Genomic DNA, 23,767 nt, shown 5'->3' with positions numbered 1-23,767 from the left:
TGTTTAAATAGAAATTTGTATTTACATCAATATCAACATCGACAGAAACCTCTGTAATATACATAATGTAAAATGACAGCTTATCATACCTTCAGTTAATCAAAATAACATGTTTACATGAGCTTGTCTTTTCTCCAATGCTACTTGTTGCTGGAGTAACAAAGCTGGAGCAGAGAAATGCTGCCGTTCCCATAAAAATAGAAGCTGATTTGATATTTCTGCTGGAGAACCATCCCACTGACGTCTCTTCCTCACAGTTCTTAATGTCCAGGGGGTGAACTCTACGCTGTGGCCCCTCCCCCACGCAGCACGGAAACCACCTCTCACATGATATGTACCCACTTACCAGCTACGTATTAGAGCGTATCATAAAAATGTACAGCAGACAATAAAAACTATACAAAGACGTGGAAAAATATCTTTGGATTGCGCATCTGGAAAAGGTAGATTCAGCGAGTCAATACAGTCAACAGAAGAAGGTGATCCATGACGTGTCAGGGGTGGTGAGAGGTCGCTGCTGGTGAAGGGAGGTGTCCATGTCCTCGCCTCCATTATACTGCGGTGAGACCATAAAAAAAACCTGCGCTTCTGCCAGCCTTCGATTCACTTGTTGCAAAAGTGCCTCGCTAAAACGTCAAACTTTCCGATGGAAGAAGGACAAACGGGAAGGGACGCTCAGGGAAACCGGCTTGAAAAATACAGAGCGGCTTCATCTGCATTGACATACTTGAGAGAAAAATACACCCGGGCCTCAATACTTTGTGCAATAGCGGCCTTTCCAAAGCATGTCTGATATAATTTGTGGATTATTTACAATTCTTATTCACAGAGGAGAGTTGAGACATCTAATACTGCAGTACCGTTTGTTTCTAAAGACGCTGGGTTACGGTTATTGCTCAGGTTATCTGCGTGATGCGCCCTGTGCTCCAAAGCTCCTGACAAACGGGCGCAGCCAAGCTACAGGAAGAGAGACAAGGATCCCTGTCACATGAAGGCATCGCTCGTCTAATAAGGCTGTTACGATGAGGAAATATTGCATCAATCTTTTGTCCGTACAGACGCCTCCTGGTAAAGTGCAGCGGTTTGTACCTCCGCCCCGTCCCGCTAAATACTGCCCACGGATCCAGGTCCATCACATCAGACCACACACTGCGCGTGCGCGCACGATACGGTTACAGACGTTGCTTTCCACAGCAAGTGAGGAGCTGCAGGTGTGTATGTAGGCACAGCCCTTTGTTTGGGAAGCAGAACATTCAGGGTCCACGTCCAGCTTCCTGCTACAGGTCCTCAGCAATACTTCTGTGAAAGGGATTAGAGATTAGACTCTGACACAACACGCACGTCGCTCACTAGCTCCACGGCTCGGTGTCAACCCACCTGATCGGGTCCCATGGGCATCCTCCCCATGCCCATGGAGTTCATGCCCATTTGACCTTGCATTTGTGCCTGCATCTGGCCTTGCATCTGTCCAGCGCCTGGACCACTGACTGGGCCGGCTCTGCCCATCGAGTTGTTCATCATCATATTTCCAAACTGGCCCTGGTTTCCCTGCTGGGGGAACTGATGCTGTGCATAGGAGCTGAGGGGACGACAGACAATAGGCAACATTAGCTTTTATGAGGCCGTGCCAGGAAAGGAAGCCAGTCTGTGCCTTCTGGCTCAGCTCTTTCTTCATAAAGACACACAAGGAATGCCACCCATTTCCAACTGAACAGTCTCCGGTTCACAGCAGCACTTTGAACCGCTGCGGCGCCATTTGAATTGAATGAGCCTTCAGTGACCCTGCAATGGATTTTGGTCCCCCATGTACCCGACACAGTCAGTGCCCTCAGAAAGACCCTGACCTGACCAGGCCGTACAGGAGCAACATGGATGGGCCACACACCTGTTCCGCGCCATGCCTCCTTGTGGCCAGCCCTTCATGTCGCCGGCCTGGTACATGGGTCCTGCCTGAGGATTTCCTTGCATCCCCGGCATCATGTTCCCCTTCATGGGGCCACCCATCCGTGCACCCATCATTCCTACTGGCTGGCTGCTTCCAGGGGGCATGAAGGACGGCTCCCCCTGCTGGTTCATTCCTGCACAACACAAACAGGTTTCCATGAGCTCCACGAAGGTGCGGCACGCAGACCCGTCATGTGAACTCACCATAGTTGCCGCCGTAGTTGAAGCCCTGCTGTCCTTGCTGGTTCATAGACGGACCTCCCATGGGATTCTCCATGCCCCCCGGAGCGGTGACATTAGGGGGTGGGCTGAAACCTCCCACTGTTCCTTGAACTTGTTGCTGCTGCTGCTGTTGTTGTTGTTGTTGTTGTTGTTGTTGTTGTTGCTGCTGCTGTTGCATGAGCATCATCATTCGCTGTCGTCTCATCTGCATGGTCATCATCTCCCTGCTGCGCTGAGCGATCATCTGAGCGTTCAGGAAGCCCGACTGCAAACACACAGCAACATGGTGGCGCGGTTTGATATTTGACATGAACGACTGGTGAACAGAGATCAAATGGAAACCACTCAAGATCTGCAAAAGTTTGGAGCAATCATATATAGCATATGTCTAAAAAGAGAGCGGAAAAAACAAAAGAAAATCGAAAGACCAACTTGTGTCTAGAGACACTCAACCATGCAGATTGATTTAAGCAACTCACCTGACCACCCATCCCAGAAGGCTGCATGCCAGGCTGCATGCCGGGCCTCATGCCAGGACTGGCTCCAGGAGTGTTTTCCATTTTCATTCCTTGCCGAGTTTGATTCATGAACTGAGGGCAGAGAGGGCAACGTTTCATGAGACAACCTCCACACACACCGTCATCTCACTGTCAAGTCACGGTGAACCCACTTGCTGGCCCTGAAGTCGCTGCTGCAGCTGCAGGCGCAGAGGTTTGGTGGCACTCATCATGCGGGGTCTCATCATGCTAGCACGGGGGTTGCCCATGGCTCCCATACCGGTGAAGCCCCCTGTCTGCCCCATCTGGTTCATCATGGGGTTCAGTCCTGCAGCAGACTGAGCCTGCATGTTGTTACCAGTGTAGCCATGCTGCATGCCCATGGAGGGGGGCACAGGCGGGCCGGGGTAACCCTGACTATACATGGGTTTTTGCTCCATGCCCATGGTTGAATCTGGTCCTTGGAAATGCTCAGATGATGCGTGTGGGTCCTGAAGATCTGGTCCCTGGTTCTGAAGGTAAAAGATATGATGTTAAATAACGTTTTTTTTTTACATCTACAACCGAATAACGTGCAGCACATGGTAGTGATGGTAAGATGACGACACAGTACAGCAGGGTTGATGAAACGGTCTTAACTTTCAGGGGCCACTAGATGGCGCTCTTGATTTGGAACCGATGTGAGGTTTCGTTGAGTCCAAATATTGTAGAGCACACAGCGCCATCTGGTGGCCTCTACCCACAAGCTCGCTGTATTTGGTGAGAAACTCAACACTTGAGCAGAGACAACAAACCTGTCCTATGATATCAGCGATGCCCAGGGCTTTGTCAATTTCCTGTAGCGCGTTGACGTCAGTTGTGTTCAGCAGAGAGTCAAGCTGGTCCAGGAGTGCCCGCTCATCACTCGGCCCGTCGCTGTTGGCCAACGGTCCCAGAAGCTCGTCCAGTGGTAGTCCAAACGGCTCCCTGACAGAACCACAGTGTGTTCAGTAAACAAGCTGTTTTCACTGACGGTGGAAAAGAAGAACTGGCGATCAGGGGAGTGTGAAGTACCTATTAGTGTTGCCTGGCGGCCTGTCCATTCCCATGGCAGAGTCCGGCCAGGAGGGCGACTGGGGCGGGGGTCCGTGCCCACCGAAAGGGCTCATAGCCATGTTTCCTTCATTAGAACCTAGAGGACAGTTAAAAATCATCAGGGGGTTCAAGTGTAGCTGAGGAAACCAGATATTCCAGAATCAACTTCAGTAAGGAAAAATGCAGAATATTAAAACATATTCTTTATACAAGTAACATCCGACTTATGACCAGTATCGGTTCCGACCAACCAGTCATAAGTCAGATTGGACGTAAGTTGAATGCCATTCAAAACAGCTGACGTGAGGGTTATAGGTCCTACTGTAGTGGTAGATGGCTGTGTGAGAGTGAGATGCTGGGATACTGTGCTGCCGTAACTGTCGTACGCGATGCCGGGCTGCTACGTGCTGCGGTGCCAGACGTTGACAAAACAATGTAAAAAAGCATCTGCTGGCTGTGGTCGTAAGTACGAGCAGGTTGAAAGTTGGATGTTACTACACAGAATCACAATCTGCATGGATTATTACATTTCAGATAAAATGCCCATTCATTCAATTCAGTAAACCATCACTAGATGAGTCACCTAATCTATCAGACAAAACCTGTGTAGGTCTGCCACACTCACACCGAGGACATATGGCTCACATGGTCATGCTCCATGGTGCTGCCCTCCTCTACTGACGTTTGCGTTTTTCTTCCTACCCACAGACACCTCTTCAGGGTGCCGCATGTGAATATTCAGAGAGGCTCGTACGAAAGGAGTTCAAGTGTGGACATACCCATATCCATAAGTTGCTGCTGCAGCATTGACCTGTTGTTTCCAGGGACGCTGTTGGAACGGTTCATCATCGGCCCTCCCATTGGGCCCGAGCGCATGCCAGGATGACCTGGTCCACCCATGGGGCTGGAGTTTGGCCTCTGCATGCCCCACTCGCCTGGTCCACCCATCTGAGGTCGCTGTGGCATTCCCATCCCTCTGCCCATTCCTCCTGAGGAAGACGATTTGGTTAGATGACCTAACTTCACAATGCTCTCGAACTTGTCACCCCTCGCCCCCCCATGTCGACTGTCATGCACATGCATAGGAAGAAGTGATCAAATTACTTAGCGGAGTGCCACGAGGTGAACACACACCCTTGCCTGGGAAGCCATTGGACATCATCCCAGGTCGGATGGGCGTGTCCATGCTCTCTTGTTTGATCAATGTTGGACAAGGGACGTTTCTTCTCCCAGCGAGTCCACCACCAATTGCTACTTCCGGACACCCCATCTTGGCCTCCATGGACATGGTCCTCTGATAGGCAGCTCTTTGGACTGAGGGTATGTGGTCTCTCTCTGCATCTGGAATCAGGAGAAGCGATTATAATAATCACTTTGAAGACAGATAAATATATATTTCTGACAAATTACCGTGTAAACTGTCGGGAATGCTTCCTGCTTTATTTACTCCATCCTTGCCTGCTCGGGTGTCCGGTTCAGGGTAGAAGCATGGGTTGTGTCCGGGAACACCCAGGATTTTCTCCAGAGTCTCAGTCTAAAATGCGTTCAGTTTTATTGTTAAAACGCCCTTCAGTGTGTATTGGCTTGTGAAGTGTCATTGCTTACCTCATCAGACGGCTCTAGCTTGATTTTGCCCTCCACAGAGTGGGACTCCGAGCTCGAAATGACGGCACCCTGAGCCGCTCTGCTCTCCAGATCCTCCAGCTTTGGTTTCATATCTCCACCGTCCTTAGAGTCGTCCTTATTGAGGAGGTAGTGAAGAATCGCGTGAGGCTTCTCCTTTTTGGGGCTGTGCTGCTCCTGCTTTGTTTCTGATCCACGGACCCCTGCGACCGACGCTGCCTCTGGTCCACACGAGTCCAAGCTGCTCTTCCCTGTTGCCTCAGCTGTGATGCGAGCGACCTCGTCGGGAGTGTTCCCGTCTTGCAGAAGTTTGTGCAAGATTTTGTGCTTCTCCTGTAGTGACTGGCTGCTGAAATGCCCCGCACCACCGCTAGAGGACACTGCGCCATGACCCCCACCTGTGGAGGAGGACACCCCAGTGGAGGAGGAAGGGCTCGTGACACCAAGAGAACCATCTTTCGCCTCAGGGGTTGAGCTGGGGCCAGAGCTTCCCGTGTGAGTAGAAGGCGGCAGCTCATCTGTGGGAGAAGTGAGAAGCTGCAAAAGCTTCTTATGGGATTTGTTGTCTGGGACTCGTCTGTTCGATTCCCCCACGGAAGGTCCAGTCTCTCTGCCTGCCTGGCTGTCGGGCCGCTCAGGAAGGCCCTCGCTGGTGGGGGTGTGTGGGTGATGCTGAGGGTCGCCCGCCGCTCCCAGTGAGCTACCTGGGCTCTTGGAGTCACAGTGTGTAGAGAGACCGGGTTTACCGGACCCTGCCGCCATCTGATTGGTGGAATTGATGCTGGGTGAGCTGTCAGGCTTGTGCATGGAGGGAGAGGTGAGGGGCGATGCCAACGGATTACCAACTCCCTCACTGATGGCCTGGAGAGCATTTAGGGAGCTGCTGGAGAAATTGGACGAGCCACCGCCTCCTCCAGCAGAACCCGAGTTGCCGGGAAGACTTGAGCTCATCGGCGAGTTTAGACCTAGAGAGGGCACAAATAATCCTTAGCACTCTTAACAGAATGAATCCAGAGATTTGTAGCCACCGCTGCAATAACTAACAAGTGATGAACCCGTTACGTACCTCCTGGAGAGAAAGGACTGGCACCCATTTTGGGGCTTCCTCGAACACGGGGTGAGCCCATTACATTGTGTGGAGGTCCATTGATCCCTGGGCTGGTGAGTGGCGGGCTTGTCATTCCCATTCCGTAACTTCCCACACCTCCTGGGCCGCCTCCGTGGAAAGGGCTCATCTGCTGGTGCTGCTGATGCTGCTGCTGCTGCTGTTGATGGTGCATGTTGTGATGGCCCATCTGATTCATGGAGCCCATTTGGTTCATCGGATGCATCGAATTCATTTGACCCATCTGGTGCATGTTGTTCATCTGATTCATGGAATTCATGCGGTTGCCTGCGGCGAACTGCGCCACTCCTCGCTGAGGTAGGTTCCCTGGCTCGGCCATGTTGTAGCCCATGTTCATGCCCATCCCCCCTCCTGAGTTCATCTGTTGACTGGGGTTGTTCATGGTCATGGCTTGAGGCCTCATGCCACCACCTTGGTTTCCTCGATAGCCATTTTGCTCTCTGGAATAACAAGCAAAAGATTGTCAGCCACACAAAATCTTCATCTACTTTTTGTTTTGTCATGTTTTTTTTTAAAGAGTTGGTCGAACCTTTGAAGGAAGTGTGTGGAGAGGAAAGAGTGAGGCTCATTGGTGTTGGGATTCCGGCAGAGATCACTTCTGGTCTGCGCCGTGACGAGGGTGCCATCGGAGAGCGAGAAGCGGTACAGCGGGGTCTCGGCATGGCCGTTATGAAACGCTGTTGCAAAAAAAAAAAAAAAACGTTCATGAGTGACCACAGGCCAAATTTAGTCATTTACACTTGACACTTGAATTCTGCTCATATTACATTAGTTTCCCACCTAGAATCAAGGTGATAAGCTATTAAAATAGTTACTAAATACCAATTCAGCCCACTCTTTTTCCAAACATTACTACAGCAGAGCTACCGAATGCAACTGGATAGTTGACAAAACAAACACCTACCGTCTTGATAGTGGCGTTTGTAAGACCAGGGCTGCCCATCGCTCCGCTGGAGAAACATTGCCATGCAGCGTCTCACCAGGTCCTCCCAGCCAGGTCGCATCGTGGTGTGAGGAGAACTCTGCTGCTCAATCTCAATGAGCTTACCTGCAAGAGGAAGGGGACAAATGAAAATGAAGATGGGGCGAATGTGTCTTGACTAAGACAGCAAGATAAATGATGACATTTCATTTACCTGAAAGTTCGTGGCGGGTGCTGAACCTCTCGGTTCTCTCCAGCGTGGTGATGCGACGTGCCACACAGATCATGCAGGACTGCAAGTCTGAGACACAAAACAAGTTGATGTTTAGCCAGGCATAAGCCCCTGGGACATTTGTCCCTGGACAATTAGGAATCACCATCGCTTGCTACTTAGAGACCAACTTCCGACAGCAAAGCTCACTAAGAAGATGCATTTAATGTGGTGGGCTCTGGGAGGTCGCTCTAACTAGAGATGGCAAAACGCTTTAAATGTAAAAACCTAATTCGTCTCATGTACCTTCTCCCTCTTCCATGATGGCCCGGGGCTGTGTGAGGGCAAAACACTGCATGGTCTCATAGCGCTGAGCGCTAGGCCGCTCGTCGTGACTTGAGCCATGAAAATTCACCAGCATACGGCAATTGAAAGTGTGACTCTTCTGCCGTGGAGTCTCTCCTCCCCATGGTGCTCCATTTGGGGCTAGAGGATACAAACAACACAGTGAATATTTTATCACACTCAAGTTGTGGCGCGCAAAAACTAATATGGATTACCAGTGGTCTTGGGTAAATTTTTATGGAATTCCTCCCTGTCCTCATCATGGATAATGTTGTACACGCTGGTGTTGATCAACTCCTCCTGCTTGAACTGGAGGTACTGCGTCACATTGTCCGACACAAAGACAATGCTGCCTTCGCGGTTCACCACAAACAGAAAACCATCCAGGGCCTGAAACACATGAGAGATTTTTGGTTCAACTATGTTGGTCTACTTACAGTCCCCTTCACCTATCTTTGACTTGGCAAGGAAAAACATTGACACAAAAGTAAACTGAACACAAGCTGACCTGTAGCAGCAGTGGTCCCAGGTGGTCTTTGTCAATGACCCCTTGACCGGTGGAAGACACGTCTGCCTTCTGAACATCATCAGCACTGCAGGAACTCTTCCCTGAAGCCATAGAGACAATGATTCATTTTACTCTTTTAAAAAAAAAAGTCACAGAATTCACAGAAGAAAATGCTCCGATTAAAAAAAAACAAAAATTCACATTTAGGTCACAAGGTGGCAGCACTACACATGCCAACGTTAGCTCAGATGCCTTTCTATTTTTAAAAACAGCACGTCTGTCACTTTATTAGCCACCACTCAATATAGCAGGGTCATCGCTGGTGCAAAGCTCCAAGAAAGACGGCGAATCGCGCGACAATGGAAGGAAGCCGTGTCATTTAAACTAAACCTGCACAGACCAGGGTGATCTATTTCTGTGTCGAGAGCACTGAAGGGCGAGTCAAATAAATGACAAGCAGAGATTTAGGGAAAAGACGTGAGGTCCTCATTCATTTCCATACTGTTACCATAGCAACAGGACTGCATTACGGAGGGACCAGCAATAACCAGCTGTGACCCTCTGGGTGGATTCCAATACGATTGCCCTCTTTCCTCCTCGCAGATTTAATCTCAAATAAACAGAAACAGGTGAAGGCAAATATTTCAACATGTGTATAAAACCATGTCAGGTGATTGCGGTGTGGGCCCCGGGAGCCGCGGGTCTGATTTCAGAATCACTGGCCTCATTAGGCTCCCAAAGAGAAGCAGCCTTTGGCACTAACAGATTGACGCTGTCATCGACAGCCCTGAGCCATGACCACCAAGGATCGGTCTCAATTACTGGGGTTCATTTACTACCAGGGATGCAAACCGTCAAACTGGCTGTGGCTCTGACGCAGCCTGGCCATGAACCAAGCACATCATTTCACCAGAAGCCTCCTGCTAAGGAGGCGGACAAACGTACGGTGTGTGTGTGTGTTTGTGTGTGTGTGTGTGTGTCCGTCCATCACTTCCGGAGTCGTACCTTGTTCTTTGATTTGTCTGATCTGCCTCACAGTCTCCTTGAGGATGGCACATTTGTCGGGCTTTACGTTGAAGCTGTCGATGTTGGAGAGGTTGGCGGAGATGAGCTCCGCCAGCTCTTCAATGTACTTTGTCTCCTGCTCCCGTCGACGTTTGTCACACCTGCTGGGGCGGCAATAGGATTAGACTCGTTGCTATGACAACCCAGTCTCCCAGTTCTTATGGCCCGCATTTAGATGGAGTCTCTTTTAAATGTGTGCAGACACTTGGGGTTTCAGTGAGCTTGATATGAGTGATGGGTGGAATACTGCGGTATATGTAATACGAGATAAATAATGTGACCGTTTTGTGTCTATGTTAGTAAAATACTTCACCGTTCCATCACTTAATCCAAACAAACAGCAGCTGCCACTCACCCAAGGCCCGGCGTATCACAGGTGGAGAGTTTACGTTTGCGGTCTGAGCACAGCGGCTCCAGTGAGTTGTCTCCTATGGCACTCATCTTATTGACATGACAGCCCCTGAAAGACACGTAAGCACATCATTAACACACATGGAACAGCATGCAATCAACATGTATGGTTATTGCAACAGTGTGTACAGCCAAGTATATCAAAACTGAATATCGATGCAAAATAAAACCTCCAGGGCAATGGAGGGTGTAGATGACGCAACTTCCTCTTGAAGGGTGGACTGAAAATTCCTGTGATTTATGAGGGAACACTGTCCAGTTAGTAAAGCAGCCTTGGTTCTCGATGGCAGTGAAATCTCATCTGTTCCACCGCGAAGAGTGACAGATGATGATGTAGTGATTCAGAGCCTCAGGGGAGATGGGTCATTCTGTGTTCAGCCAGCCTGCCTGCCTGCCAGAACGAGAGCCCTCCATTGGCAGCGGCAACATGCGTTCGCACTGCACATTCAAACCCTTCACACTACACTTGCATGCTCTGGCATGTCGCTCCGCCGCCTGTAAGGGAGATGATGACTAGCAGCTACTGTCTCAGCAAGACTGCCTCTTTGTCTAACTGCCTGAAAGGACGAAAAAAAAAACTGTTCATGCTTGTGGTGCACACTGTACTTCAGAGGATCAACGATCCCTTTTCTCCGTTCTATTTACTCTGCAACGTCCCTCCTAAGAGTTATCCGTTCTTTCTTTACTGCCATTTTCCAGATACCATCCTTTCTCACTCCCTCTGTGAACATAAATGTAGCAGGCTGTGGACACTGACCTGTGCCTGACCCGCTCACAGTTCACATAGGAGGAAACCACAGCAGCCTCTGAGGTCACTGCTCTTTCCTATTTCCACGAGGGAAAAAATGCCTAAGTGGACAAGGAGTCTTGGACTTGGTGTCTCTATGCAGAGCTAAAAAAGAGAGGAGGAAACTCATTCCAGAGTGGAAAAGTATGGATCGGATGGGAGCCATTACGCAACTTCAGCTCCACAACTGCAGGCTTGGACATGTTGTTCTGTCACACACCAAAACCCTGACTACTGCCAGATTATCACACTTGTTTTTTTCTAACAAAAATCTGCATCACAGCATTCAAGCATGTGACTCTGTGCCTCTTTTAGTCCTGGGGCTCTCAATCCTAGCTCTTCTGCGTCTGTCCTCAAGCTCACCTTTGTTAGAGTGGACGGAAATTACATCAGTTCTGAGAAAGTTTTACATCCTGAAGCGAAGCAGGAGTGGCGCAGCGGCCAAACATCATAGCTGGACAGTGCTATACATCAAAGTCTCCCTGACTTCATTTCACACGTAACCTTGCCAAAACTGGGACCAACTCTTACATCATTCTACCTGCGCTCTCTTTTCAACGCCCTCTCTTGATAGCTTTGGAGAGACGTGTTTCAAAATATTTTAAAAAATGCACTTCAAAGTCCAAGAGTGGATGTAAAGGAAGGATTTCCACTTTTGATTTTGTTTCCATTTGACAGCAAAGGAGCTATTCATCAAGCTGCAGCTAACTTCAAGAGCCTTCCGCTCCACAAACGCCACATCAGCGTTCCAGGTCCGCAGCGCAGTTCAGTCATCGTTTCACAGGAGCAGCTGTGACCATCACCGTGATTTTCTCTCTTTTTTTCAGAACTTGCATCACCCTCTCATTTGGCAGTCTCCTGGATTTCATGAGTCTTTTTGGGTTGTTGATGGCAAAAATGCCTGATTTTACGGCAGATTTTTTAGATACATTGCAGTGAAAGTTGCAATCATTAATGGTTCTACAACAATATTAGCTTGTAAAAAACAGCGTTTTGGTGTCGCACATGGTTTCATTTCAACAAGGTTGGACGTACATGTCGCTTGGACGAGTGGGCGAAAGGAGACTGAAGTGTTGGGTGGAATTTGCAGGAAAGTCGCAGTGATTGGACAAAATTGAAGAGCCTCAAAGAACTTGTAGGGATTAGTTGACACTACATTAATAGTTGCAATCGCAACCTCGCCATTTCCTGGAGGAACGGATTTAAGCGGAGGACAGACCTTTGTACCTTTCCATGTAATTCATCATAGGGTGGATGGATTGGACTGGATGGATGAAACTACTCAAGAACAATACACGGTTTCAAGACTTCTAACCTGCATGTTCCATGAGTACTTTTACACCTAGTAAACACTGACTCGCACAGTAAAACGGCCATCAACCCATTGTTCTGCTTTAGGTATCAATCCGTTCTGCAGTCCAGAAAGATGCAAGCAATGCATCAATGCATCAAATACACTGTGACTCCACGTGCATCCACTAAATCTTTGTGAGACAGTACTGCATTGACGACTATTAGCCATGTATAGCGTGACCAAGGTCCATTTTTCATGGATCTATAAGTTTCAAGTGTAGCAAAAACAGCCTTTTAAAATGTTGGAAGGAAAAACAATAACAACATAATGGGCCAAACATTAACAAAAGCAGGCAGCCCAGACACATACGACCATCAAAATTTCTATCTGCTTCTTGCTTGAACGATGAAAATGAATGTGAAGCCTGTGGTATGTGAAGCCCCTCATACTTGTCTGTTTTGAGCTTACAGATAGCTCAAAACAGAGAAGTTTGAGGGAGAGGTGGGTTGAAGATATGGTGTTGCAAAGGGTTTGCCAGAAAAATGTGAAGAAGTAGGGATACCCTTAGTACTTTGCTCATCAGGTACACTGTGTACTGCCCTCCCTTCTTCATTCTTCAACTGATTTTTGTTTTTTCTTTCTATAGTCGTCTAACTCAATCGCAACACACACATTTTTTTTCCTTTAAAAACTATGACATTACAGAAGGAAAATAAGTTTTCTCAGTGATGCTCACTATCCACTCCACCTGAGTTAACTGTTACAGTAGCACGTAAATAAGACAATTCTTTTCTGAGGTATTATCGTGTAATGTCTGTGGCTGTGTTTTACACAAAAACAAGAAGCCCAGGTCAAGCTCCACTGAGTACTCTCCTCAGTGTATCATGTTCCAGTGAAAGACAGAAGAAAAAAAAAAATCACAGCAACAATAAACAAACCTCTTCAGCAACGTGACACAAGCCCATCCATGACTTCCTGTGATTACAGCCTGCGTTTGTGTAGTTTTGGTGTTGACAGAATTGCATGGGAAAACTGCTTTCTAAAATTGCACAGGAAGCCACAATAGTTTGCATCCTGTTTGCGTCCTCCCTCTGCCTGTTCCACTGCGTCATCACTTCCCTTTCCTGGAAATGTACCAGACTCCTCTAGCCAATTTAAATATTCTGTTTATTAAACTGTCAGCAATGTGTTCTCCATCTTTCCTCTGGGCCATGTTTAATTTGGATTCTTTACAGCAGGTGAACCAGTAACCACAAAAGGTCAAAACTATTTGACCAAGTGCAGCGTTAAACCTGAAAACAACCTCTGTTTCAGAGTGGCACACAGCTCGTCTTGCTTCTCGCTGCATTTTTACATGGATGTAATGAATAAATACAAAACGCTCTGTGCAAGAGAGTATTTTAGGCTAGAAGAATATTGATAGAAAGCATTAAAGACAGATTTTAGATGGATACAGATTATAATCCCCTCCAAGTCATGTGAAGTATTTTGCTCACTAGAGTTTTTTTTAACCAGATGGGAAAACCATTTTATGCTCACAAATTTAACCATTCCACAAACCTTGAGCATCATTTTTTATGAGTTTGATGTTTTTCTCTGCTAAAAACAGGCTAACGGCCACAGATCACATCGCGCCGACTGATGGGGCTGCAACTGAGCCAACACTGCAGCTGAATAATTTAACATACAGGAGATGGAAACGTGTTCTCCTTCTGTCAGCGTGCCAAGCACATTTCAATAATTTTCCATCAACATCTGCCGAACTGCAATGGAAAACACGCGATAAAACAGATGTAAATAGATGCGAATAAACCAGCTACAGTAGACTGAATCAAGTGTTAATATCAATTCCTAAATAATTCAAGAGTGCAACCCAGACTCTGCTAATGAATGCATACAAGCCTACAGAAAGCAGTTGTAAAATAAAACGCCTTGTCGGATGACTTCTCCTTTAACGGATGAAATTTTAGCGACACAGGCCTGTACACATCACCACACATGCAGCTGACATTACACACATAACACTAAGCATTTCTGAAATAATGAAAAAAAAACTTGCATAACAGTACGTCTCATCTCCACCCAGTGAAAGCAATGTAGCAGATTTGGGAGACCCAGACTAAGCGTGGGCTGCCGCTCATTAACTTGTTTGGCAGAGAAAAAAAAAAAAAGAGTCAACGAGGGCGAGAGAAAAACGACTTAAGAATAAAGAGTATGAGACCAATTAAAATGACAATTCTGCAGTTCTGTCTTGAGAATCTTCTCGTCTGCTGATATTTTCTAAACTGGGTGTAATACGGCTGATTTAGTTATAGCGCTGACGTTTCTGTGACCAGATAAACATCACAAGAAACCCATGTCACAAGCCATGTGTTGAAACCACATGCTTTGATTGACTGATATATGCATTGAAGGCAACTTTAGGGTATTTCCAAAATTCCTAAAAACAGCCTGGAAAACCGACAAGAACTCTAATAATTTCAGTCAGTCAGCCAGTTATAAATAATTATGAAATCATTTTTATATGTGTCAAGTTTAAGTGCGCAGAGAATAAAATTCCATCATATATTTAAATACACAGCTGTTTGGCCGAAGTCCAGATCGGCAGCAGTGTCAGTCAGTCCAGACCAGAATAGTGAAGAGGACATTCCTGCACAGTCCAAAATAAAGGCCTGCAACTTGAGCTCCCTGAGACAATGACTAGTGAGGTCCCACAATAAACACAGATCCACCCAAAAACAAGGCCTTCTTGAGGGCATGTGCACTCTTGGTCACGGTCCGCCTTCCACACATATTGATTCACAGGTTTATAAGTGTAATCTATGAATCTGGCAACGGCACAAACACAACTCTGAAATCATGGCGACACACAACATAGCTCACACACAACAAAGCAATAAAACAACAAAGGTGTCTCGCACTCTGGAGCCAGAAACACCAAAAAGTGACATTCAAGGATGAAACGACTTCCTACTGCTTTTCAAAGAACTTTTTCACCTCCTGTCATTGAGTTGGGTTCAACATCCTGTGGGGGTTAAGTTAAACCAAGCTTTAAACTTGAATGTGGCACAACTAATTTTGTGATTGGTTTTAATGATTGGTGGTTATTTAGTGATGAGAGATTAAAATTAACAGTATCTACCACAAGTTCAATCCCTTTGTGTCATGTAGATATGATATACCAAGCGAGCCATTAACCATTAAGTTTTCAGGTGACATTGCAATGACCCACCAACATTGCGATTAGTCTTAATTCCCAATGAGCTCAAATTGTGCAGCAGGTGGCAGTAACATCAGAAGAGAGCGCCAAAAACACACTCAGGAAACGTGTGAAGAAGCCGGGATGCTGGAGGCTGGAGCTTTTGTAATGACAGCGACGTAGGCTCTGCCGGTTTTGAATCGCAGTTGGTCACATGACCGACAGTGCAATCTTATGGATGTTTGTGACACCAAATGAACCACAGAACCCCATGACTTTGGCTGGCTCGGCCACTCCGCTCAGCTAGGTGTGGTACATGCAGAACTGTAAATCTACAGTACAGAAAATGCCACATGAACAGTCATCAGTCAGTTGTTTTTTCCCCAAAATGCCAATTAGACTACTTATTTATCAGCTCTGGCAAAATTTAACACCGGTGAAATCCAGAGCCAAATCCAAAAACCCAGTTCACTTGTGTTCACTTGACAGATTTTTGAGCCAAACAGACTTTAACCTGAGGCGGAGTCTGCAGTGGGAAAGCCCCTCAATTTTTTGCCAGATTTGTCCGATTCAGAGTTCTGGTTTTAACAAACATCCACACCGAGTCACATAACCTCCACCACTCTGCTATTGTTGGAGGCAATAATGGCAAAAGCAAGATTAGTCACAATTGAGCCCAGCTTTTTTTTTTTTTTCATTTTAGACCTCAGTCACTTTCAGCGGTACATGAAACACTACTCAAGCAGAAGTGAACTCAATCACATGCTGGATAATTTCATCCAAGGCTATTAAAAATCTTGTAGCTCACAGCCATTCTCCTTTCTGAAGGTCATCTGTGGTGTAAGCAGCACACACCCTTCGACTCATCCCTTAGACTTGGGCGTCAAGATGAAACCAACATGTTCTCTAAATGAATCACTTGCATGCACACACCTGAAAGGGTTCTCATGTGGGCATCACACATCCCACAGTTTCACTAAGACGATGATGTTGTTCATTCTGTGTCAAAGCATGAAAACTAATTTATTTTACTGAAATACCACCACACAATTCATATACACTATTGCTGCAAAAGGTATATCATATCCATCACTGGAGGTGGGGAGAGAACAGCAATATGTAATATTGTCCATTTCAGAACACACTGTGCACACTCCAAAGACGCATTTATCAGATGTAAAGGTAGAGTTTATGTGAATTGCAATGTACTAAAATTGTTTAAAAAAAACCCTCACATGTCAGACTTTCTGGTTTGAGAAGTGAAAGAAAAAAGAAACATATACAGGTTGCATTGCCAGCATGTCTGGACCTCCCCATTTTTCTCACACGATCTGCAACGTGGTGGAAATCCAGGGGAAAATAAATGAAGGTGGGAACAAAGAGACGGCAGATTCCACTGTGTGTGCCACGCATGCATCCCCAGCAGCTATCTATCATTAACACCAACAAAGGAGCAGACGGAAACTGTTGTGGAGTCGAGGGTCCGCCGTCCAAATCACTGAACGCTTCGATTTCAATGACACATTTGCTTACAAATCAATGCTACGAGAGTAGTGTGGACTTGTGGAAACTGTGAGCAGAACTGTGACCAAACATCTGCAGGCGACGGAGATCACACAACGTTAATATCATGCTAATGAGCTCATCAATCAATTGCCTAAGACATTTTATCTGGGAAACCAGAGGGTCATTGCCTGATCAGGCTCCATGTGGCCCAGTCAGATAACTAACTAGCCAATGATGTATTCACTGTGTGAGGGACAGGGGCAGGGATTCTTCAATGAAAAGTCTATCATTAGTTATACACCCCCGTAATGTAAAATGACCTCATCTTGACGTACAGAGCATGTAGAGTGCGCTCTCCTTCCAGAAATGGTGTGAGAGCTCCATGAAAGTGTGCCACTAAGGAATAAATGCAGATATTCATTTTCAGACCGCAGCACCGCCGATTCCCTCTCCATAACCCTCTTTCGTCTTTTCCTCCTCCCACTCCTGGAGCCCGCCTCTCACCCCCTCCCCCTCCGTCCCTGCTGGATTGGTGGAGTAAACACAGGAAGAGAGTGGGCTCTGTTCCACCACGACAGAGCCGAGGCTGGGCGTTCCTGCCGAGCTGCTGCGCCGGGGTCAAAAGTTTACTGTGGTTTTCATTTCACCTTTCCTCAGCCAATCACAGTGGCCCCTCCGCACCACCTGAACTCTGACCCCCGCAAAGAATTTCACTCAAAAGATGGTCTGACGCCAGTTTCACAACTGCACCCCCTCCCCTCTCCCATATTCCCCATTGCTGCTCCGACCATTCTTTCAACCGGCCGGTTTCATGTGTTGACAGAGTGTAGGTGAAAAAGATTCCAGAAAAGAGGTACGAGGGGCAACAGAGCCGAGTGGGAGACCTGGAGGGGAGTTCATAGCTGGATGCCAATAGCTCTGAAGGCGATGAACCCAATGTCGCAGCACACAAAACAATATTTTCTCTTTTTACCTCAGAGGAACGAACTGGGCCTTTAGCTCAGTGTTTAAACCGCAGCTAAATGAAAGACATGAAACACACCAGCAGAAAGGACGATAATCAGAAGACCACAATCGACACACAGGCAATTAAACACACACACCAGGTTTGTTCTCGTCTTAGTGACACTGTGCTCCATTCCCATCTGCTGAGTGATTAATCCTGCGCTGCTAATCAACTCCCTCGAACTGTAAGCAGCAGACGCAAGACAACATACGCTGGATGAGGCGACACACACTCTGTCACTTGCCTTATGGCTATTTGCTATGAAAGCATACAGTGGTCCAGTAATTGTCGAGTAAAATCAGGGACTCGATAGAATTTGGTCAACATCCATCAACTCATGTTTGCTTCACAGGCCCCTTGAGGAGAGGATACACTACTGCCACTGACTAAACACATTGACCTGTTAAGAAACTCAAGTCGTCCAGTCCAGTATCCACAGGTTTCTGCAATGTATATACAACAAATAGGGCATAAGACTACTTTGGATTGCTGACTTTGCAGAAGAGGAACGGGTTAATTCCCAAGTTAAATGAGGTCTTGTGCACCTCCTCCAAATCAGGGGTGTAACTCAACAACAACAGTTTGACACCAGCTTTTCAAGCGCTATGCCAATATTCTGAGTGTAAGGTGTATTTTTGGTTGTTTTCATTGAGATGTAGTCTTGCACAAGTTGTTACGTCAGCGCAACCTTGTAAAGTTAGCTATGCTAATGTAGCAAGAGGGCCTGTGCATCCAGTTCCAGTGACATAGGACTTTCCAGTCACTACACATAGTACACAATCCAAGATGGCTTCCATGAATGTTAAAAGCAAGAGTCTTGAATCAATTAAGTACACCAGAACAACCAAACACAGCCCGCAAATTTGTGTTTCCTCTTCATCCCGCTGGTCGCAAACGGAGCACACATTTACCAAGAAGTTGCTGATATCCAGGTAAGGAATGTGTAAGAATAGCTTTCATGGGTGTCACTGTCTTATTTTGACACACTGAACTGTGCTGTGACGTCAACCCCAGCTCAACTTCCGAGGCAGCGAGGACGCTGCATTTACCTGTGACTTCCAGATCTTCTGTTGGTTGGATGGGTGTTAAATGGTGCAGATGTTTTTCAACAACTTTAACTCGAGCGTTAAGAAAACAAGATCGCTCTTCTGAACAAGAGCAAAGAACAAAGTTGTCCCATATGGAATAACGCCTTTTCTGGGGCAAAGGTAAGCTGCGACTTTAATTGCAGTGTTGCCGTAACAACGTAGCATAAACACATGACATCTGCAGCCAAAAGAAGAGTGCCAGAGTTGAGAATAACTTCATCCACTTAACATTGACTGGCAGCAGGAGAGCTGGGGAGCACAATTAAGAAATATACGTGAAGGGGAAAAAGAGGGCAATAATGAATCATCCAAAACATGCCTGGCTGGTTTTGACGCGCAGTTGTGAGCCTGTAAGTCCCAATGTTGGATTCTCTGGCTTGTGCAGGCGATTTTAAAAGTGAAGGTTCCAATGAAATCCGAATTAAACTCCTGGAAATTGTAATTGCTGGCTGCGAGCTGTGAATAAATCACGTCTCAGTAGAGAGAATTTGTGCCAACTTCAACACAGGGACATTGGAAGACTTGCCGGCGTCACACTTTGTGTTGCTGTGCAGGTAATTCCCCTCTTAGCACAAGGCTAAACTCAGCAACCACAGAGCTCCCTTCGGTGAAAGAATTGAGGACAGAACATTTTAAATATTCATTCAAAATAATTGAAAAGAAGTGCATATCAAAACAGGTTCACAACAAATAAATGGTTGGTTTGTTTGGAGCAAACAATAACGACTCCTCAGACAACATTCCCAACCTCTTACTCATCAATGTATATGGGTGAAAGGTCGTTTTTCAGAGCACTTAAATTATTGCACGATCAAATAGTAAGGGGCTGAGTCTGACTGCAACTATGCGGAAGGCGAGTTTCACTCAAACAGAGCATCGTGCAGAGTGGAGAAATGAAAATGATCTATATTGCAGTTGAGAAGTTCACGCTTTATGACAGCCTCATTATTTTCCCTTCGTCTTCTTTTCTCAAGTCTCTCTTTACACAGACAAACAGAAGAAAAGCATCTGGTAGCAGTTATCTCACAAACCAAAACTTTTTTTCCACCCTTGCTGTCTCTCCCCCAAAGCATTTCTTATAAAAAAAAGGGGCCCTAAACAAAACACAAACATGGTCTTGCTAGCATTTTACAATGGTAACAAAACTAGGCTGAGGAGCTCCACTCCCACTGGCTTGTTCAGGTGAACCCCTTTTACGAGCATTCTTCAGCTGGGGGAGCGAAAGTTAAAGGGGGAGTTGAAGTTAAAGAGGAAGGGCAAGTAGGGGAGGGGGACAAAGCTCTTGGCACCCCCTTCCCCAATAAAGTCCAGCTTCCATCCAATCAACGAAGACTACAGAGACTCAACTGTTCCAAATCCTTGCTGGTTATAAACTGGAATTGGGTGCAATGATTGCTTCAGGCTGCCCGTTTGGCTTTCAGAAGGGTGTGCATGGCTCCCATATGGCTCTGCTCGCCTCACACTTGTGTATTACCTCAGAGGAAAAGGAACCGAGAGCATGAATGAAGACGTTACTTCGAACAGAGTGCAGAGCAAGGCTTGACTTGGGACTTCCACTTAACAGACGACGTTTTAGTTTGAGTAGCGTGCCTCATACTCTCACTCGTTTGGGCAAACAAGCAGTAAATATTTCAGCAGTGGAAACACGCCTGTCTCGTTGAGCGGAGTTCTCTATATTTAGCTTTGAAAAGGAAGGCAAAAAACCCAACCAACCTGTTACGTATTTCACAAGTGAGACAAAACATCTTTTGAAAAAAAAAAGGAACCTTCTCAAATCTCACAAAGAAAGTAATCATCAATAACCATAAAGCTAAATGTTTTTTCAGGGGAAACATATATGAGAAACAATGCTTGTTAGCGGAACTAAAGTGAGAGACAGAAACTTGAGTGTTCCCAGCACAAGACTGCGGTATCACATTTCAATTAGGTGAAACAATCAGGCTTTCCTTTCAGGTCTGTGAGGCATCAAAACGTTGGCTCCTCCACACAGCATTCATCTTTAATTGAACACGCAGCACTTGAAAGATCAACATTTACTCGAAACAAACACATCTAGCCACTCTCGAAAGGCACTCTGGACTAATGTCTAAGGAATGTTGTCTCTTATGTCGGCAGCAGCGCAAAAATGCAGCCCGACAAGGAACGATAGACACCAAAACCAATAGGTGACTCTTCCACTCACACTCATGATAATGGTTATTATTATTATTATGTGAAGAAGGTATTAAATCTACTTTTTAACAAGCTGTATTCACTTGTGTGAGTGGCTGAAGTTTCAGGTATAACCACCTTTCAGTCACTTGTGTACCGAGAGAATTGACCAACAATCATCTGCATTAGAAAAATGTCCCGTCCAATCGCACATAAGCAATACCCCGCCAGCATTAGAAGACCTCAACTGGTCTCCTGAGAAAGTTATAAGTTAATGAATTATCAAGAGCACAGGGGCCGACAGACAAAGAGCGAAAGCAATGCATCCCCGGCACTCCTTCACCCCATCTGCAGTCAAAGAATCCCCCCAAAGATTGATTCATTGTTAACACAGCCTGACACCCCGCGTGAAGGAGAAAGAAAGTAGAAGATAAAGGGATGGAGAATGGGGGACAAGGGGCTCCATTTGCCAAGGATATGAGCTGAAGCAGTTCGTTGGACAGGTTCCCACAGCGTTCAATCCATTGGTTTTTAGAGAAACACCACATACGTGAATGTGAGTAATGGCATTCCATCTGACTCGAAATGAAGACAGTTTGCTTTCGACAGCATCAGCTTGGCTCTCACAGTTCAGTCACAATCAAACCAGCGTGTAAACAATATAGAGAGATACATGAAATAACAAGCAACTTCTTGTTCAGTCAATCTCAATTTTTTCTAAAAATGACACATGACTATGGGACACTTCACAGGCTTTCTAATTTCACTGAACTGCACTAGAGCGAACGAGAGGTTGGCCACCAAAATAAGTTGCAGGACTCTGCCCAGATGCCAGAAGAAAGTTAAAAAATAATAATCAATAACACAATGTTCTTGTAGGAGATGCAGGTTAGTAGAGACGCAGAGCAAAATAGTGGTCAGCCCAGAAAATAACTTTGCAAACAAAATCTTCAGGTTTCTTTGCCCTCGTTTCAAAATGAGTTCATTCCCATGCGAGTTGTGAAAACAAATCACCCGCAGGACTTTGCAGATAAACACAATCTCGTCCCTGTTCGGGTATGCTCTTAATACATTTGCAATTTCACGCCCCACACTTTTTCACAAGCATGGCCTAAAAAGTTTGAATGCATTTATGATTCCACCTAGGCAGGGGCAGCACACCTCCACGAGTCCTCACAACGAGACTCACCTAGCTATTGTTTCCCCACACAGGAGCGACCCCCAAGCACGTCCTTTGACCACCTAAAAACTTGAGAGCTCAGCATTCACCCACCAAAGACAAAGCAAACATGGACTTTACCTGAACCCTTGAAGGATCGAAAAATCTCTGCACCAAAACACATCCATCTATCTCTGTCGCCACGACTGTCTGCCTGTCTCCGATACACACATACTTACAGGCATACATTTGATTTATCAGCAGTGAAAAGCCACATTCATCACAGTGTGATGGGACATCACATCCACCATTACAATCACGCGTGTGTAATCTCACTATAGCCATGCAAATGAATAACAGATGCTGTTGACTGGCCGGAGCTGCTGCACTCAGTTGTTCAGTTCAAGTTTGGCTTCGTGGGTCAAACGGTGGACACAAAGCTGACTGATTCTCAAGTGTCCTTATTCGTGCTTTGCACTCTGTGATGGATCCCTTATTAAACAAGTCATTACTTAGGCAGCTCAGAACGCAGATATATGACATTAATAAGAACAATTCCAAAAAAAGCAACACTGAATCAAGTACACATAGAATTTAACTTGCGTTTTGTTATTTATAAACACCGATGAAGTTAAATTCTGAAGCAGGGAGATTTCAGCCATTGAAAACAGCGCCGTATTCATCTGCAACGTCGATATGGACATACATTAAATTCACTGGCAAAGTCGAAGAATATGTTTGTAGTGAAAAAGACAGCGATAAAGCTGAAGGGAGCACTGGAAGCTAACCTAAGGCACCACGGCGATATCTTCTGAAGTTTGAAAAGGGCAGCTACAACGCAGGGGTTGATCTATTCCACGTCAAATTCAGGTGAAGGAGTTCCTATATCACAACAAATAATCAATCACGACTCTCGGTTGGTAAGGTGGCTCGGCGTATCGCGGCAGCATACAAACCACAGCCTTCTCGGAAACACACTTCCCCGCGACTAATTCTCTCGTTTAAACCCCAACCAGGACAAAAACGGAAACACGGTTGTTACGGAATAATTCACAAGACGCATGCAACTTACCGGCTTCGACGCTTTCATTTAGCAGAGCGGTGTATTTTACGCCTCTACAAACTCTCCGCCATCTTCGGCAGGACCGTGTTTGTTTAAATGGGAAACACTCCCAGAGCGGAGATCCCAGCTTGTAGCGCGCGAGGTGCACCATGGGTAATGGAGTCTTTCTCCAATCAAATGCCGCGTTAAACGAATGGTGTGTTTTGCAAGTGAACTACACGTACACAATACCCATAAATGACAAGGGCATCGCGCACTGATGTTATTAGAGGAGATTTAAACATTTATTTATAGACGACGGACAACCTGAGGCAAAGCAACAAGGTAACGAGACAGTGCTATTTTAATAATTTGAATAACACTTTTTTTTTTTTTTTTTTTTTACAAATTGTGGATTAAAGACTGTATTAACTTACCGTATTGCACTTCATTTCTATAAATGAAGTAGCTACTGTTGAATATTTAGATTATCAATGGAACTTATCGCCTATAGTGCAACAATTACGACAGAGGAAGACGTTCCCTTAGTAAACGTGCGCCTATACGACGTTTTTTTTTTCCTGACA

General features: G+C 46.1%; 1 protein-coding gene across 5 annotated transcripts; it reads right to left on the bottom strand.

The window, feature by feature from the left end:
• LOC128760596 (nuclear receptor coactivator 3-like) lies at window positions 1-23,328 on the bottom strand. 5 transcript variants are annotated; one of them, XM_053868106.1, is made up of 22 exons: window positions 23,211-23,328; window positions 9,893-9,997; window positions 9,478-9,638; window positions 8,473-8,573; window positions 8,180-8,354; window positions 7,926-8,105; window positions 7,623-7,709; window positions 7,391-7,534; window positions 7,016-7,163; window positions 6,427-6,926; window positions 5,343-6,325; window positions 5,148-5,271; window positions 4,842-5,078; window positions 4,517-4,726; window positions 3,717-3,834; window positions 3,458-3,629; window positions 2,837-3,175; window positions 2,646-2,756; window positions 2,149-2,431; window positions 1,886-2,078; window positions 1,378-1,579; window positions 1-1,299 (listed from the first exon to the last, which is right to left on the bottom strand). In XM_053868106.1, exons 2-22 carry the CDS (start codon window positions 9,976-9,978, stop codon window positions 1,288-1,290), a joined length of 4,566 nt encoding a protein of 1,521 aa, XP_053724081.1. In that variant the 5' UTR covers window positions 9,979-9,997; window positions 23,211-23,328; the 3' UTR covers window positions 1-1,287. The 5 variants fall into 5 exon arrangements, with proteins under 5 accessions (XP_053724081.1, XP_053724083.1, XP_053724084.1 ...); XM_053868108.1 differs by having other exon boundaries at window positions 4,517-4,723; XM_053868109.1 differs by having other exon boundaries at window positions 4,872-5,078.
• Window positions 23,329-23,767: the final 439 nt, after the last annotated feature.

The sequence above is a fragment of the Synchiropus splendidus genome, chromosome 6, assembly GCF_027744825.2.
Source record: "Synchiropus splendidus isolate RoL2022-P1 chromosome 6, RoL_Sspl_1.0, whole genome shotgun sequence".
Classification (NCBI taxonomy): Eukaryota; Metazoa; Chordata; class Actinopteri; order Syngnathiformes; family Callionymidae; genus Synchiropus; species Synchiropus splendidus.
This window is presented reverse-complemented; position numbering and strand designations above follow the sequence as displayed.

Excerpts from the sequence above, each read along its gene's own strand:
- LOC128760596 (XM_053868106.1), bottom strand. The coding sequence starts at position 9,978 with ATGAGTGCCATAGGAGACAACTCACTGGAGCCGCTGTGCTCAGACCGC. Across the intron at positions 8,106-8,179 it reads AAATTTACCCAAGACCACTG|CCCCAAATGGAGCACCATGG; the intron begins GTAATCCATATT and ends TGTATCCTCTAG. Across the intron at positions 6,326-6,426 it reads CAGTCCTTTCTCTCCAGGAG|GTCTAAACTCGCCGATGAGC; the intron begins GTACGTAACGGG and ends TGCCCTCTCTAG.